The following is a 19,820-nucleotide window of genomic DNA, read 5'->3' on the forward strand; positions in this document are numbered from 1 at the left end:
GGCCTAATACTACTCTTCTTATACTTTACCTCTGGGAGCTCTGCAGAGCCTCTCTTCAATTCACCAGCCATGACTAGGACAGATTTCAAAGCTCTCAGACCAAAATCATAATGGTACTGTTTAGATAATTGTTCTTTAGCCAGTTTATATAACACTGTCATCTTCTTAGCCAAAACTTTAGCAAGGAGGAAACCTTCTGAGAACAACATGATCTCACAGATCTGCTGTAAATCTGGTACGATGACGACAACAGGACGGAACAAAGCTTTGACAGACTCTGGTAATTCTGTACGACCAGCGTATCCAGGATTCATAGTGATGAAGATACCCACACGTAAATCAAGGCTAATCTCCTGCCCTTCAAACTATTCAAACAAAAATAATCATTTATAAAGAGGTTATCAATATTGAAATGAAGATTAAAATCTAAACTTGAAAGAACACTCAACAGGAAAAATAATTCATTGAAAAATTTAATATAATCATGGAAAAGGACGAATGTAAAAGTGGCCATTATATTCATACTTGGTATAAGATAACATATCCATTTGCAAACCTAATAATCCTTCTCTCCTTGAAATTTGCTTAAATTCTTTTTTATCAAAATAACTACTGATATATTGATAATAGCATAAAAAAGTCTTTAAATGAATAGACTATACAGACATGCTGTGTCGTCAGATATATAGCAATTTCAGTTAACTGTACAGGTTTTTTACCCTTTTTGTTGAACCATCAACATACATAAATAGATCTGATACTAAGTTATGCTGTAAAAGTAAGGACTAAAACATGTGTTATGCTATAAAGGTAAGGAAAGAATTATACCCCAACATATCATGATACACAAAACCATGAAAAATTTAATGCATTACAAAATAAATGTGTATGATACTTACATGGAATCTCTTCAGTTTCATGATGAGACCATTTTGAATGGTTTTTAACTGTGTGGAGATTACAGACAATACAGACACGTCAATACGATTAAACTCATCAAAACAACCCCAGGCACCACACTGGCACAGACCAGAATAAATTTTACCAACAGCCTGAAAAATATTTGTAAACATTTTTAAGTCTTGCAAAAAATGTAATTTTCTTGGATAATATATTATACATGTCCACTATTTTACTGTTATACAAATTTTATTTACTGTAAAAAATTCTGTCTACAAATCCATTTTTATAAAAAATGATTTGAACCAACAGATTTAGTTACTATAAACATGGAGATTTTGATGCAGGGTTAATTTTGCTAATTTCGTGATCGCATAAATTATACCCCTCTTCAATATTTTGTAGAAAGCAACAATATTGATGTAAATGCAAATGAACCCTTGTATAACTGAATTTAACCCTTCCTGAAAGGCTATACATTGAAATTTAAAAAATATCCATGTTTACGGAAACACTTTGTATCCCCTACAAAACACTGCTGGTAAATAAGGAGATGACAATTGTGTTTTAATTCAGTGGTTTTGATTGTGATAGAATTTGGGTCAGAATATTTCCACAAATAACAGTATTTGTAATTTTTGAAAATTTACCAGACATCTAATCATATTTTCAATGTGATGTCTGTCAAAAATATCTAGTTTTTACTTCATTTCGTAAATGTTTACAGAAAAACTCTTTTAATCTTATTTTTCTCACCTTGTAATCCATACCCTCTCCACAATTTGTAACAACACAGAGTAAGCCTAAAGCTTTAGCCAGATCCTTGACAGTCTCGGTTTTACCTGTACCTGCAGGACCTGCTGGGGCGCCACCTAGATTCATTGACAAAGCCTGAAAATAAGTATTGATAAAAAGACATTAATAACAGTACATAAGTTTTTCTGTAAGCAACTAAAAAAAAAAAAGGTACTGCCATGCAAACTTATTTTTTACTTTTTGTATGTTTTAGTGATACTATTTGAATTTTAGTATACTGAATAATCAAATGTCAATTTAATTCTGACTTAATGCTATCTTGTCTTTTATATTCTTATAAAGATAAGAAGATGTGGTATGACTGCCAATGAACATTTTCCATCAGAGTCCAAATGATGTGGATTTATATTTATTTTTATAAAAGGTAAATTACCTGTGTCAGTGTAAGGTAAATTCTGTCGGTCAGAGGTGTAATGACCAAACGACCATTCAAACCCATGTATTCATATCCGTAACCAAACTCTCCCGTACATTGTCTAACTAACAGTTCATCTGGCTCTTTTTCCCAATAAAATCTTAGCTGACTCTCCCACTCAAACTCACGAGCATCTAGAATACTGAAATAGAACACACAATCCATTTATAAATTATATCTAAACTTATGGCTTATGAAATACTAAAATAAACTAAAAAATATTATCAGTGCCAAAGGATAACTCCATATACAAATGTTTCTTCGAAAAAATTTCAAGGAAAAAAGATGAGGAATATAGCCATCAATAGATAAGACAACCATGAAATCCACAATAAAAGTTCAGAAAATGTTGGGTGCATTCATTATAGTAATTGTTGAACAATGGAAAAAAATGTGAGATCAATTATTCCAATATCAAGAAATGCTGCATACAAATAACACTACAATATTTATAATTTAAAATACAATTTTTTTACTTTTATGAAACCTATCCCATCACAATTTTCACAATTACAGTAAGCAGGGTTTAAGCTAGGATTTTGAGGGCTTTAGTCACTTTTGCGCGGGATGAAAATCAACCTTATTTTGGGTAGCAGCAAGGGACCTAGGATGTATATTACTATCTATACATCTTTGTCAGACTTTGAAGGACTTAGGCATACTAGGCAGTTACTGCATGATTTGACTGATATGGCACTTTAATACGAAGATTAGGATATAAGATCTAGAAATCAAGTTCACAATTTCACTTCAGTTAGTTTCAGGGTACATTCCTAATCAGTAAAAGTTGGGATCAATTTTTTTAAAACCAGAAATCACAGCATAAATGAACTTGTAAGGACTATTTCACTGCATTATTCATACTCATTATCCTTAAAAACGTTTTAAAGCGATATTTAGAATTAATTCCATGAAGTTGGAACCAAGGATTTGTACAAATCCTTATTGGAACAATTCTAATGACTTTAAATTGTAAATTTATCATGAATAGATCGCCCGAATAGATCACGTTTACTTTCGATTTCCAAATGAAATGAAAACGGGAAGTGACAAGTGGATAACAAATTCAGAATGAATCCGGATTCATTTACGAATTAGTACGTGTTTAAAAAAGGCAGGAAATTATCATTTTTTAAATTAAATTTGCTAAATAAGAACTATATTTATAAATTTCATATTTTACGTTTTAGTGTCTTTAAATTCATAAGAATACTTTCGCACATGCGCAGTTCATCGTAAAGGAAGCACCTGTTTGACTCGTGAAAACATTTCTGAATGTTATGAATAAAGTTCTATCTTTTTAATCGAAATTGTTGAAAGTTTTTGATTAAAAGTTATATCAAATATGAAGAAAATATGTTCATTTGACGAAACTACGACAAGCGAACTGCAAATTGTGATCGTTTGAGAAATATTGAAATTAAAATGCGAACTGTCGGATGGAAAACTTGAATGACGAAACTACGACAAACAAACTGCAAATTGTGCTCGTTTGATAAATATTGAAATTAAAATGCCGACTGACGGATTTTACTGAGAAAAATAATTATGATGATCAATTATGAGGTTGATAAATAATTAACGGATTAGTAACCCATCCGATGACGATAAGCGGATTATCTGTAATCACAACTTTAACACCTGTTGTAAATGTTAATTAGCTGAGGGTCATAAACTTGTCAGAAACAATAAGACAGGTAGAATCATAGTATTTTCATGCGAAAATATTTTTACTCTTTCCAAATTTAAGTGATGAAATTGATTTGGAATACTTTCGTCATTTTGAAAACCTTTTCGTAAATGACGAAAATGACGAGCGCTAGCAAAATCACTGACAGTAAGCAAACCAATAAAAAGAAAAATCAATATACTAGTGAATCTAAAATTGTTATTTTTTTTGAACAAAATTGTCCTTGTGCATTTGCCTGTTGATAGACACTGACATTTTCTGCGAATTTGTACATCTGATTACCAAAAAGTATCATAAAAATAATATGGGCTTTGTCCTCTTTCGCAGGAAACACCTGCCTCAAAAAAATGTAAAACATCGCAAAAATTTGTGAGCATAATCTATGTCTCATACCTGTCTCTGACAAAATTATCAACAATATCTCTGGCATGTACATCTATAATTAGAACACTGTTGAACTTTGCCCTGTCATTCTTAGACAACGGAGATCTGACTTGTACTACTAAATCACCAATCTGTCCATGAAGTCTTTTGGCGTAGTCTTTCATTGCTGTTTTTTCTGCTTTTTTAACTTTCCTAAATACGTCCTCAACCTCCCATGTCCACCAAACCTGGTTCCCTGCCAAACATATCATACCCTGGTATCCCAACATCCACTGTACTCTGTAAGTTACAAAAAGATATCCATCAAAATGAATGACATCACATGAATATGTTATAGTTAGGCATGTGTAAACTATGATGGACGTTGTTAGTTGTAAAATGTCCAATAACCAGTACACATATTTCAGAAGCACTTTGATTATCTGGTTTGTTTAAACGGATATTGGAATACAGCAAGAGATAAAAATTTTTACAAAATATATCACAAAGGAGAAAAAATTCTAATAAATACACCCACAACAAGAGAATTTCTTGTAAAATACACTTAAAAGAAAATATTCTCACAAAATTTACCTAAACAGAGGTAAAATTCTCAAAATGAGATAAAATTCTTAAAAAAAAAAACCACTCTTACAAAATACACACAAAAGATCTCATATATATCAAAACTTTGGATACATTTGTATGTCTCTAATAGATATCAGTATAAATAAAAGGTTTGCCAGGACATTTCTTATCAGTAATCTTACTTTACACAATTGAGACACATACCTATTTTTACCATCGGCACCGTAGAAGAAGATGGCCTCTTTGGTAATTAATCTGTTTGTACTCCTCATCTCCTCCAGTACAGCAGTCATCCAATCCTCTACACGACCTTCAGCAGGGACATGTTTTCTAAACTCCATCACTTCACCTTCAGCAGAGATCATAGCCGTTACCACGGTTTCACCATTAGGGCCCTGTTGGAATTGTAGCTTGGCAATGTTGTCGTACATCTATAAATATAAGTGGAATGCATAGTTTTACAATAGGATTAAACTGTCTTAACTACCACTAAGGGTCTTGAAAGGTTGTTGACAGAATATAATTTACTACTAAGGGGTGTTTAACAACCTTGACTTCCCATGAGGGGCTCGCATGGTCAGTGACAGAATACATAGTGAATCATTTTCAAACATGAAATAGAATAAATAGGGGTTGATTTTTATTTTAAATCACAAATATCCACCTTAAGCGAGAACCCACAATATAATAAACCATATCCGAGTTTAAGAAAACTACAACTTATATAAATAAATATTTGTGTGGTTCTTGCTTGTGTTGAATATTTGCTCAGAAAATTAGTTAAAAAAAATGTGCAGTTTATTTAGTTTCATTAATGAAAATTCAGTTTGTCCCTTCTTTTGAACTTAAAATATCATAGAAAGTTACTCCATTCATTAAGAACACTTTTTGCAATTAAAATAGTCGTTTTGTTGGTATATTTTTCATCATATCACAGAATCACTGCTTGCAAATCTGACATTAGTCTCACCTTAATCATATGTTCTTGTACACACGATGGATCACTGCTTCCAAGGATACTGAGAAGTTCATCATCTGAGATGAAGAAGAATCTAGGGAAAGCATTACGTTTAGAGTCCAAATAATCATTCAATGACTTCTGACACTTTTCAAGTCCCATACTCAGATTTTCTAAGTCAGCTAATCTGTTCTGTGCATGGCATGATGCCTTAATCAATGGAGTCTTGTGAGTTTCATTCATTATCTGGAAATCAAACAGTAATGGTTCAGTATACATATTCACATCAAATTTTCAATGCATTCTTCAAGAAAATTTGAGAGGGGTTTAAATAATGAGTAAATGCAAAATATGAATATTGAGATTCTAATAAAACATCTTTAGCTTAATTTGGTAGTGTACTCAACTGCTGACTGAAATCATTCTTTTATTCTTCAAGAAAAAATGAACATTTGTAGGAAAATAATCTTACCACAGGAATTTAAAAGGAATAATTTGTAATTAACATCAAACAAAAAACAAAATGGGCGATTGTAAGTCTTTGTCATTTGTTCAAAATATGTGGAGTACGGAGATTAATAATTTATGCAAATCCAGAAAATGCTGCATTCTTACAAAGTGACATGAATACATTGTCAATTGATGTGATTCTTATGCTGTCATGCTGATGAACCTCATATATATCCTCTGTCAATACTGAATATCTATAAATCAAGACTTGACAGACCTCATACATAGCCTCTGTCAATATGGATTATCTATAAACCCTCTAATCAACCAATACAAAAGATTTCGATTATATCATACCTTTTTGAAAGTTTTATCTATGCTGTCAAACTTCTTAGCCTCCTCAGGTAGCTGTGATCTGATGTCCCCTCCTATAAAGATTCCCTCCAAGTACATCCACTTTCTCTGTACGACCATCCAAACCTGTAAAATAGCAGATAAGAATACACATGTATTTAATTTATTTCTCTCTGTACCACCATCCAAACCTGTAAAATGGCAGATAAGTATATAGTAAAACCCGTGTATAAAGGTCACCCTCAAAACCAGTGAAAACTGACCTAAAGAGAGGTGACCTTTTAATTGAGGTTCAAAATATATACATGTAGGTATTACTACAGCGAGACAAGAAGAATGTAACCTGACCAGACAGCTTTTCATTTAATAGACGTGACCTTGGTGGCAGGTTTGACTGTACTTTTATTTTTTCACAATTGAATATCCAATTATTCCATAAAAAACAGATTCTTTTCAAAGGCTAAAATTTAAGTATAAAAAGATGTGCAAGGACATCTCAATCTTATAACAAAAGTAGATTTGTTTTAAACAGTTTGAATAATAATAAATAACAGTTTTTTTACATCCAATTTACAGAGAATATTAAAGAATAGTTAAAGAATTTGTTGTCAGTGGCATATCTTTTGTTGCCTCTGTTCGATTTATTCACCAAAGGCAATTTAAGAGTTTTAGATAGGCACTTGTCTATAACTGAGTGAAGGGATTTATTCAGCAAAGGCAATTTAGAGTTTTAGATAGGCACTTGTCTATAACTGAGTGAAGGGATTCATTCACCAAAGGCAATTTAGAGTTTTGGATAGGCACTTGTCTATAACTGAGTGAAGGGATTCATTCACCAAAGGCAATTTAGAGTTTTAGATAGGCACTTGTCTATAACTGAGTGAAGGGATTCATTCACCAAAGGCAATTTAGAGTTTTGGATAGGCACTTGTCTACAACTGAGTGAAGGGATTCATTCACCAAAGGCAATTTAGAGTTTTAGATTGGCACTTGTCTATAACTGAGTGAAGGGATTCATTCACCAAAGGCAATTTAGAGTTTTGGATAGGCACTTGTCTATAACTGAGTGAAGGGATTCATTCACCAAAGGCAATTTAGAGTTTTAGATAGGCACTTGTCTATAACTGAGTGAAGGGATTCATTCACCAAAGGCAATTTAGAGTTTTGGATAGGCACTTGTCTATAACTGAGTGAAGGGTATTTTTTTGGTCCTGCTGTGGAAAATAGATTATGTGAAAACTTACATCTAAAACTTCTGAGATGAGTGACAAACTTTTCTCCCAGTTTTGTACAGTGTTAAGGAATGGTCCTATGAATCTGGAGGCTGACATACTCTGTAAGTTCATGGCACTATCATCAAGGATCTGTAAGACTTCATCGATAGTACCCAGTATAAATCCCCGATTAGATGTTCCCTTCATGTAACTGTACACATGGAACTTCATGTTGTTCCACGTCTCCTCTACTTCTTTTACACCCTGAAGAAAGAAAAATATATTAATTCATGGAGTAATGACATCATATAATTCAATGAGATAAAATTCAGAGTTTACTTGCAAAAATTCTCTTTGAAATCGCAGATTACTTTTTGGTTTATCTAAAAATTCATCAAATAATATAAAAATAAGAACAGTTGGTATGATTGCCAATGAGACAACTGTCCAAAAGACACCTATTGACTTAGAAGAAGGTTTAATTAAGTAATGCATGAGAATAGGAATACACAATATGTCAATATGCCGAATCAAAATAAAGTTTTACTTACTTACTTACTTAAATATTCAATTTCTTAAAATTCTCAATAATGAATCTGACCTTTTTGTCCATTTTTCGACAATCACTATAATGAATGCTATCAAAATGTTTTGAACTTATAGTACTGATAGGCTGTCAATATTGTTCACAAGTACAACCAACCTTTTCAATGCTCATTTCTTTACTGGCTTTGGTGACAATCTCAGCGATCGTGTCCTGGTATCTATGTAACTCCATAGCAAACACATTGGCCAGTGTAAACGTCTCAGGATTTATATCAAACTTCTGTCCTGTCTTTTCCATTAATTCTTTCCAATGTCTGTTCAAAATATGTTCATTTAATAATTCTTAAGACTTCTACATTTAAATAATACTAATTTAAATGACAAAAATATTGATCCATGTGAGCACTGATCTCACAAATATACCTCCCGCCCATTTATTCCTATTACAATATTTCTAAGATGCAGACAAATACCACACATGTATTCTAATTCACAGAAAAAAGGGGGAATGGCTGTACATAAAGACAATCTCTGTGTAGTGTAACAATATCTTAATAGTAAATTCTGAACTGACAATAGTGGAAATCTTATAAAATAAACAGCTGCGCCATGAGCGCATGATACGCCCGTCGTCTTGTGTGTGAATTTTTATGCAATAAGCATAAATAGTTTCTGACATACGGCGTGACATGCGAAAACCCCCCTTTTTTTTTTTACAAAAAACTCAATATCTCTAAAATAAAATTTTGAATCAAAACCAAAAAGTATACAGATCTTTAGATTAATATAACTAAGAAGTGTGTAAAATTTTAAGCAATAATCATAAATCGTTTTTGAGATACGGCGCGACATGTGAAAACCCCCCCTTTTAAAAAAAAAAAAATCAATATCTCAAAAATAAAATTTTGAATCAAAACCAAAAAGTATACAGATCTTTAGATTAATATAACTAATAAATGTGTAAAATTTTAAGCAATAATCATAAATCATTTTTGAGATACGGCATGACATGTGAAAAACCCCTCCCCTTTTTTACAAAATACTCAATAACTCAAAAATAAAATTTTGAATCATCACCAAAAAGTATACAGATCTTAAGGTTAATATAACTAAGAAGTGTGTAAAGTTTTAAGCAATAATCATGAACAGTTTTTGAGATACGGCGCGACATGTGAAAAACCCCTTCCCCCTTTTTTAACAAAATACTCAATATCTCTAAAATAAAATTTTGAATCATCACCAATAAGTATATAGATCTTAAGATTAATATAACTAAGAAGTGTGTAAAGTTTTAAGCAATAATCATAAATTGTTTTTGAGATACGGCGCGACATGTGAAAAAACACACACCTGTTTTAGTTACTAAGTCCCGTAACTCAAAAAGTTTTAATCTTATTTTCACCAAAAAGTATACAGATCATTTGACCATCATAAGAAACAACTATGTTAAGTTTCATGAAATTTGGATAAGTCATTCTCAAGTTACGGTGCGACATGTTTACGCCGGAAAGACAGACAGACGGACAGACAGACAGACGGACGGACAGACGCCGGACATTTGTATACCATAATACGTCCCGTCAAAAATTTGACAAGCGTATAAAAACAGTAGAGAACCAGTCCTGTACTATAAACGTTAGACATCACAGACCAAAATTTGTTATTTTGAAAAAATCGTTAGGTCACCAGTGTAAAACTTAGGTCAGATGAAGAAAAACCCAGAAACTCAAAACTGATGTATTTTATCAGTGGAAGACAAAATTTTAAATCCAGTGAAAGTTGAACTTTTGGTTTTCAGAATGTAATCGATTTAGCCTCCCGATTTTGTTTATTCTAACACCACTGATGAGTCTTGTGTACCCAAAATGTGTGAAAAGTGCTAAATTATAAGCCTGGTATCTTGGATGAGTTTTTTTTTAATTAAGAATAAAAGATTTATGATCACTATTATTTTTGACATCAATGATGTTAACATATGAACACAAAATGAACAGTCTTTTACCTTTCTCTAAGAGCATCATGTTTCAGATCAACAAACAATGGTAAGGCGTCTCTGAACTCTTTCATCTTAGATTCTAAAGCTCTGGCTGTCTGTGATGATTTCACCTCTCTTGGCATCTTTCTAATGTTCTTTAAGAACAACTCTATACCATCTTGTAACACTTGTACGTTAAGATTGGACCATAATGTTTCTGCCCATTGTTCTCTGGCAGCCTGTAAATATATGTGTATTATAATATATGTGTATTATAATATATGTGTATTATAGCATATGTGTATTATAACATGTGTATTATTACATATGTGCATTATCAAACATATGTGTATAAAACATGTGTATTTAAACATATGTATAACAAAATATGTTTATGATTACATGTGTATAAATTTTACAAGGTATTATTACATGTGTGTATAACATATGTGTATTAAAGCAATTCATTCATTTCAACAGAAATCATCACAATCCTTAAGACTGTGTTATACCATTTTGGTACAACTCCTACTTTTAAATCCTTAAAGAAAGATGTTTTGAAAATGTGTTGTTGGGTTGTTGTCTTATTAATAAATTTAGCACTGTATCTATATAAAATTCAGAATGTCATTGTGGTGTTACTTTTAAAAATTATCTATATAGGCAATATTTTTAGAAATATTACCCAATAGAGTTATTTTAAATGCCATAGAAGCGTGGACTATATGAAGCATTTATATTTATTAATTTTTACATTTAGAAATAATTAAAATCAAGAGAAATATACAGAAAGAAAATCTTAGATTCTATTGGCCTGTAGAGATGATTTTTTCAGGCCCGACAGCATTTTTACAAGCCTGGCCTGGTGGGCCTGTAGTTGAGTGCAAAGACTGAAGAAACTAATGCATTTTTTAAGGTTAAAAATTATAAAAAACATCAAGTCTCAATTAAAACATGTTTCCATCTATTTATATCTGTCTACTTTCAAGAGTTCTAAGGAAAATGATATTTAAAAGGTAACATAAGACCAATCTTTGACCCAGAAACGTCAATTTAAGTACCTAATAACATCTTTAAAAATCAGTTTTTGAACAATTATTTCCTCACAGTTTATTCATAAGTCCTTTTTCTGCATAGTTTCTAAGCTAATGTGTACATACCATTTGTTCTTCATACAATCCATAGACCATTTCAAGTCCCTTCATTTGTTTTTGGACCTCTAACAGATCAGGGTACATTGTGATGGCCAGATCAAACAACTTTTCAGCATTGGCAAGTTCCTGTCTTACAGTCTCTAAATCACCAACTTCCTTTCTGAAGGTTTTCATTAGCTCCAGACCTGAAAAATCAACAAATAATAATCATATCTAATTGAAAAACATTCTCACAATATCTCTAGGGACCTCAGTAGCCAAGTGGTCTGTATCTCTAGCATGTCAACACTGAGGTCGTGAGTTCTAACCTGTACATGACAGGAACATTCTATTCCAATCTATATTGACTGAGGATTGCCAGTTTTCCTGCCGAAGGACAAACTTCTCTCCAGTCACTCCGGCTTCTTCAACTGAAAGAGATTGGCAGCCACAATTTGGCCAATTGTGCTGAAAATGGTGTTAAACACCAACAACCAATCAATCACAGTATCTCTTCTATTAACTATCCTTTTTAATTGTTTGATCAATTGTAGAACATGATTCTTACATGTAAAGAGCATGCTAGTTGTTCACAGTTGGAAAAGGGGGTGTCTATTTAGCTTTTAAATATAATGAAATGCATGATAGTCTAAACTTTTTTGAAAAATTTGATCCCAGAAAATTGTAGCTTTTTCATATAAATCAACATTAACAATTTTAATTGATTGACCTTTCGATTAGACTCACTTTGGTTCAAATCTTTTTCTTACACAGGGCTGTCTAAAATGACAAGGTACACTCTGAATCAATAAAATTTGACATTCTAATATTGTATCAATATGAAACCATTACACTGAACCATTAAACAAATCAACTGACCTTTATCTAAATCTGTTCCTACAGCTCCTGGGCCAGATTCATAAAACTTGGTCAAGAAAGTTGTAATATCCTTCTTAAATTCCTTTATCTGGTCAGTTGTATACTGTAAATAGAAATAATGATGTAGTTACAATTCAAATCTTTTAGTAAATATAATTATATTGAGCATATGGCAAAATCCTAGGCACTTTATTCATATGATTTGCACCATGTGACATTGGCCCTTTTGATTTTTAAAGTTCTATAACTGGAAGTTTTCAAAGTAAACAATGTTCATTTGTACATGGACAGAAGGCAAAAAAACATGTACAATTCACCTATATGCTGACAAATTGTTAATTCGACATTGGAATTGGCATATTTGCATTTTTATTTTAGGGGCCTGTATAATCCTATTTTAATGGCTGTCGTCATGATAAGGCAATATGACCGCTATGCAAATTAGCAAAGTACCCCAAATTTTGCCATATGGTTTGTCTTGTAAGTTTTATAGTCCAATAAAACGACTGCCATGAGACAGTCTCATGATAACAAATAGCACGAGTGTCTCACGTTGATAATTGAATACAATGAGACTATCTCATGATTACAAACCAATGCTATGGGACTGTATCATGATGGAAGTGTTGCAAATTGTATGTAAAGTTACTGCATTGATGGAATATCTTTTCTTAACCAATCAAAACCTTTGAAATGTAGTTCAGACTGCTCCAGATTTTGAACTGGACAACTCAAATAGAAAAGCTATTCCAAATAAACTATGGAAATCAAATTTATGTTATCTAAAACAAGAAATGAATGTAACAGGATGCTGTTACGAAGTCTCCCAAACGAAGCTCCCCTAATTCATAACCCCTGGGGACTGACCTTATACGTCATTCAAATGTTCGAGACATGACAAATAGGAATATATATGGTTTAGGGGTGGGGATCTCAACCATTTACAAGATATTAGAACTTTCTCAAATGGCAGGGGGTCGGGATGACCCCTGGGGACTAACCCTGTATATCATTCAAACCATCTTAGCATGACAAACCAGAATATATATGGTTTAGGGGTGGGGATCTTGACCACTTAGAAGATATTAGAACTTTCTTAAATGGCAGGGGGTGGGACTGACCCCTGGGGACTAACCCTGTATTTCATTTGAAGTGCTTTATCATGACAAACCAGAATATATATAAATTAGGGGTGGGGATCTCCACCATTTACAAGATATTAGAACTTTCTCAAATGGCAGGGGGTCGGGATGACACCTGGGGACTAACCCTGTATATCAATCAAACCATCTTAGCATGACAAACCAGAATATATATGGTTTAGGGGTGGGGATCTTGACCACTTACAAAGATATTAGAACTTTCTTAAATGGCAGGGGGTGGGGGTGACCCCTGGGGACTAACCCTGTATTTCATATGATGTGCTTTATCATGACAAACCAGAATATATATGGTTTAGGGGTGGGGATCTCGACCATTTACAAGATATTAGAACTTTCTCAAATTGCAGGGGTCGGGATGACCCCTGGGGACTAACCCTGTATATCATTCAAACCATCTTAGCATGACAAACCAGAATATATATGGTTTAGGGGTGGGGATCTTGACCACTTACAAGATATTAGAACTTTCTTAATGGCAGGGGGTGGGGAGGAACCCCTGGGGACTAACCCTGTATTTCATATGATGTGCTTTATCATGACAAACCAGAAGATATATGGTTTAGGGGTGGGGATCTCCACCATTTACAAGATATTAGAACTTTCTCAAATGGCAGGGGGTCGGGATAACCCCTGGGGACTAACCCTGTATATCATTCAAACCATCTTAGCATGACAAACCAGAATATATATGGTTTATGGGTGGGGATCTTGACCACTTAGAAGATATTAGAACTTTCTTAAATGGCAGGGGATGGGGGTGACCCCTGGGGACTAACCCTGTATTTCATTTGATGTGCTTTGTCATGACAAACCAGAATATATATGGTTTAGGGGTGGGGATCTCGACCATTTACAAGATACTAGAACATTGGGGGTGGGGAGGAACCCCTGGGGACTGGCCCTATACGTCATTCAAATGTTCATTACATGACGAACAGGAATATATATGGTTTAGGGGTGGGGATCTCAACCATTTACAAGATATTAGAACATTGGGGGTGGGGGGGGGGGGGGGGGGACCCCTGGGGACTGACCTTATACGTCATTCAAATGTTCGAGACATGACAAATAGGAATATATATGGTTTAGGGGTGGGGATCTCAACCATTTACAAGATATTAGAACTTTCTCAAATGGCAGGGGGTCGGGATGACCCCTGGGGACTCACCCTGTATATCATTCAAACCATCTTAGCATGACAAACCAGAATATATATGGTTTAGGGGTGGGGATCTTGACCACTTAGAAGATATTAGAACTTTCTTAAATGGCAGGGGGTGGGACTGACCCCTGGGGACTAACCCTGTATTTCATTTGAAGTGCTTTATCATGACAAACCAGAATATATATAGTTTAGGGTGGGGATCTCGACCATTTACAAGATATTAGAACTTTCTCAAATGGCAGGGGGTCGGGATGACACCTGGGGACTAACCCTGTATATCAATCAAACCATCTTAGCATGACAAACCAGAATATATATGGTTTAGGGGTGGGGATCTTGACCACTTACAAGATATTAGAACTTTCTTAAATGGCAGGGGGTGGGGGTGACCCCTGGGGACTAACCCTGTATTTCATATGATGTGCTTTATCATGACAAACCAGAATATATATGGTTTAGGGGTGGGGATCTCGACCATTTACAAGATATTAGAACTTTCTCAAATTGCAGGGGTCGGGATGACCCCTGGGGACTAACCCTGTATATCATTCAAACCATCTTAGCATGACAAACCAGAATATATATGGTTTAGGGGTGGGGATCTTGACCACTTACAAGATATTAGAACTTTCTTAATGGCAGGGGGTGGGGAGGAACCCCTGGGGACTAACCCTGTATTTCATATGATGTGCTTTATCATGACAAACCAGAAGATATATGGTTTAGGGGTGGGGATCTCCACCATTTACAAGATATTAGAACTTTCTCAAATGGCAGGGGGTCGGGATAACCCCTGGGGACTAACCCTGTATATCATTCAAACCATCTTAGCATGACAAACCAGAATATATATGGTTTAGGGGTGGGGATCTTGACCACTTAGAAGATATTAGAACTTTCTTAAATGGCAGGGGATGGGGGTGACCCCTGGGGACTAACCCTGTATTTCATTTGATGTGCTTTGTCATGACAAACCAGAATATATATGGTTTAGGGGTGGGGATCTCGACCATTTACAAGATATTAGAACTTTCTCAAATGGCAGGGGGTCGGGGTGACCCCTGGGGACTAACCCTGTATATCATTCAAACCATCTTAGCATAACAAACCAAAATATATATGGTTTAGGGGTGGGGATCTTGACCACTTACAAGATATTAGAACTTTCTTAAATGGCAGGGGGTGGGGGGTGACCCCTGGGGACTAACCCTGTATTTCATTTAATGGGCTTTATCATTTAGAACATTTTCAATTAAAAAGATTGTGTCTATCACAAACGGTTTTCAATTTATAATCATTTGAAAATTTAAAAAAATAAAATCCCATAGGGTTCTATAGTAAAACCCTCTTTTCTTTTTGCCCCTCAAAGTACCCCTTTATAAACCCCATTGCACAAACAAAACCCTGATTGCACCACTAGACATGTTAGTCTAACATATTGTGAAACCCTAAGTTAATCTGACAAGCGGTTTTGGAGAACGGGTGCGGACAAGTTCAAATTTAAAAGCGGCGGAAGAAGAAGAAGAAGAAGAAGAAGAAGAAGAAGAAGAAGAAGAAGAAGAAGAAGAAGAAGAAGAAGAAGAAGAAGAATAATAATAATAAGAACTGAGCAAAAACAATAAGTCTTCCCAAACTTCGTTTGGGAGACTTAACAAGAGTGGACGTTCAACCTCCAAATTTTAACCTTATCAACATGGCTTTATTTAAATAGAAATCATTTGAAATATAATGAAATATTATGTATTATGATGATGTTGAAGGATGGCTGTTTAATGTCGAGTGGCAAAAATAAATGTATATTCAGGATGTACATTATGAACCCTGCTTTGTAATAGACTGACATGCTTAGGCAAGTTTGAACATGCTAGTTCATAAGGTACCAGTCACCAGGAAGTCATATCACCAATCCTGCAAGGACACAATGTTGTAACTCTGGACTGACATGCTGAGCCAAGGTTGAACATGCTAGTTTGTAAGGTACCAGTCACCAGGAAGTCATATCACCAATCCTGCAAGGACACAATGTTGTGACTCTGGACTTACCAGTCTTTGCTCTTACTCCTAAATGCCGGTGCTAACTAAGCAAAGAAGCAGCTATTCCAAATTTTCATATTTTGATTTGACCAGCCTGGTGATCAAACCTACAACCTCCACCACTCGAGGCCAGCAAGCTAGGAGACCACAGAGGCGGTTAGGTATTCTGTATAGAAAGGTCATATGAAGCTCAAACTTTGAATAGAAAGACTGTTACATTAAATTATATACCTCAGTGAATTTCTTCTTGACATTAAAGAGTCCAGCATCTGTATTTTTAGACTTGTACACAAGTTCATCCCAGATCTGCCACATCTTCCATTGTAACTCCTTCTCTTCATCTGTTACCTAGAAACACATTCAAAATCTTTAGCATTTTAATCTGCAACATGCAACAGCACACAGTCATTTTTAACCACATTTTTAAAATTTTGTTTTGTAGCAAGAATTCTTGATAACATGAGCCTCCATCTGTATTGAAAAATGTAATACTTTTAAAAAATATCCATCTAACATCTGAAAATTCTTAGCTGCTTTTAATTTTGTTTTTTACATTTCCTCAATATATTGTCAATATATCGCTACATTGACAACAACACTTAAGTAAACTACATCTAATCGGCGAAACATGTCGACAATAAAAGATGTAGTTTACTTAAGTGTTGTTGTCAATGTAGCGGTATTTGATTTTTTTAATTTGACAACCCTGCATACCATCTGGTATCCACTTAAGGGAACTCTACCAGCACAAAACATAGGAGGCGTTGGTTCAGCAGCTCTTTATTTCTTTATTTATTGTCAATATATATATAAAACAAACCTTTATGTCATATATATCTTTCTTGTATGTCTCTGATCTTATTTTCTACATCGAGGGACATCAGGGATTATCAATATATATATATATATATATATATATATACAAGTCTAAATTGAAAACAACGTTCAAACCTATGATTGCGTTGGATAAAAACCGAAATTTTTATACGTGTGCATGCAAAACAAATTTCTTGTTAGAGGGGTCTAAATACAGCACAAACAACATTTTCCAAAAAGACCAAAAAAGTGAAAAAGTATATTTTAACAAAACACATTTGACTAGCAGGTCGAACAACAAATGTTCTTAAACCCTGCTGACTGCCATTGGTGATTGCCAAATAAACGGATCACCGATGTAATAAATGGATCTTAATTATAAATTTAATACTAAACAGAAAACAATAAACTTGCGGAAAAGATGGTATACCGCAAACAAAAGGTGCAAAGGTTTTTGTACACCATATCCGGATTTCCACAATTAATGTCTCTTCAGTGATGTTAGGAATCGAAAAAGTTAATGGAAAGCCATACAATTTACCTCAATTTATATATATATATATAAAAAGACTGAATAATAGCCAACGATAAATCTTACAGGGCGATGGATCATATAAATATGATACAGTACACTACAAAATATAGTATATAACCAGTCTAAAAGGGTACAACATCACCAAAAAATGACAATAAACGAACAAATGTAACTATAAATATTTCGGATAACAGATATCCTTCATCAGTATGAGCACGATGTAAAATGATCAAGTCAATCTATTCTGATTATTAAACTATAGCAATCTTGAATTCTATACAATAAAAAAAGTGAAACAGTTTCACCCGAACATCATATGTAAAGACGCTAATAAATTTTTTAAATTTCCAAAAAACGACTCAAAGACATGCCTAAAATGAAAATAGTAATTAGAGATATGTACTGGCACAACTCTAAAATTCCAAATGACGTCAGTTAAGATGTTACAACAACTGCGTGTAAATACATTCCCCCCCAAAAAAACAGCACTGATCGATATAAGCTGGTAAAATATGTCAAACAGAGGCTGAGTATTTATATACAACATACCTTTATGTCATACATGGCCAGTGTCCTATATCTTTCTTGTATGTCTCTGATCTTATTTTCTACATCCAGGGACATAGCTTTGATATCGGAGATTGTCGTGAGAACAAACTTTAGGTCTTCTAATGAGTTAGGTGACTGTTCTAAATCGTCAGATTTGTCCTGAAAAATTATTTTACATATTCATGATAATGTCCTTAATCATTTTGAACAAAGTTTTTATATATGGCATATTCCTTCTCAGACAGCTACTGAGGAAAAAATGGTCAAATCTTTTTTATAATTCAAGTTCATTAAGAATATCTCTATAAAATGATCTATATACGTTTTTACATAGAGCATTTGGCCCTTTTGTTTTAACCCAAATTGATATATCACCTGCTTTTTAATGCTGTTATTTCCAAAAAATACTCCATTAAATGAAAAAAGTTGAATAATTCTCCCTCCAATCTATAGTTCTTCTTGTATTGAAACATATAAATACTCTGGCATTTAAAATCAGATAGCTTTGAGGTTTTCCATATGAATTCGAATAGTTATTATTTCTGTACATGTATGGAACTTATCTTTAAAAAAACAAGAATGCACAAACTCTATTTATTACTATGGAAACAATATATCCAGTTTTCTCCCCTGATTTTTCAGCAGCAGATTCCTACCAATTATAAGCCAATAATATTCATGAAGAAAAACTTACATCTAGGTCATCTCTGATTTTGAAGAGACTTTCTTTAGCAGAGTCTCTGAGTATTTTACCGAGACAAGCTATCCACTGTTTAGCATTGTCCTTGACTGATGATGCCAATGGTCCCATGTGTAAACGTACACATTCCTGATCTTTAACTAATGGCTGTAGATCTATTTCATCAATTGTCTTATAATAATATTGTAATTTATCATCAAAAGCAACAACTGTTGGTCCCTTCTGGAACCATTTATCAGCAATCCCTTGTTTATCAACTTTCCAGATACTTTTATATTTCTTCCACCTGTTGAGGTACCTCGTCATGTTAGTAAGAGTACCCTTTATATTGTTTTGAATTGTCTGTACAAAGTCTATAACCACAGGGTTAACTGAGATATCGGAGAAGAAACTGAACACGAAAGGTTCGTCCTCGCCTTCTACTTTCTGTGGAGGGGTCTCAATACATGTACTGTTCATCCATCTCACAAATAACTTGGTCCTGTAATACAAATGTGTTTATAATTTCTTTGCTATTCCCCAAAACAATAGGTTTGTGTGGATTCTACAGCATATATGTATAGTACAAGTTATTTGA

At 33.9% G+C, this 19,820-nt stretch overlaps 1 protein-coding gene across 3 annotated transcripts in view; it reads right to left on the minus strand.

Moving 5' to 3' along the window:
- The window catches only part of LOC127712122 (dynein axonemal heavy chain 10-like), an 82,614-nt gene that overhangs the window by 39,328 nt on the left and 23,466 nt on the right, over positions 1-19,820 (minus strand). For all 3 annotated transcript variants that reach the window (XM_052218386.1, XM_052218385.1, XM_052218384.1), the window contains 16 exons: positions 19,238-19,724; positions 18,544-18,702; positions 16,875-16,991; positions 12,282-12,384; positions 11,430-11,608; positions 10,297-10,508; positions 8,452-8,608; positions 7,779-8,012; positions 6,538-6,660; positions 5,743-5,976; positions 4,977-5,203; positions 4,215-4,484; positions 2,090-2,273; positions 1,657-1,791; positions 900-1,052; positions 30-365 (listed from right to left, as the gene is read on the minus strand). In XM_052218386.1, coding sequence (XP_052074346.1) covers positions 30-365; positions 900-1,052; positions 1,657-1,791; positions 2,090-2,273; positions 4,215-4,484; positions 4,977-5,203; positions 5,743-5,976; positions 6,538-6,660; positions 7,779-8,012; positions 8,452-8,608; positions 10,297-10,508; positions 11,430-11,608; positions 12,282-12,384; positions 16,875-16,991; positions 18,544-18,702; positions 19,238-19,724 — 3,310 coding nt within the window. The remainder of the gene's footprint in view (positions 1-29; positions 366-899; positions 1,053-1,656; positions 1,792-2,089; positions 2,274-4,214; positions 4,485-4,976; positions 5,204-5,742; positions 5,977-6,537; positions 6,661-7,778; positions 8,013-8,451; positions 8,609-10,296; positions 10,509-11,429; positions 11,609-12,281; positions 12,385-16,874; positions 16,992-18,543; positions 18,703-19,237; positions 19,725-19,820) is intronic.

The sequence above is a fragment of the Mytilus californianus genome, unplaced genomic scaffold (genome assembly GCF_021869535.1).
Source record: "Mytilus californianus isolate M0D057914Y unplaced genomic scaffold, xbMytCali1.0.p SCAF_8, whole genome shotgun sequence".
NCBI lineage: Eukaryota > Metazoa > Mollusca > Bivalvia > Mytilida > Mytilidae > Mytilus > Mytilus californianus.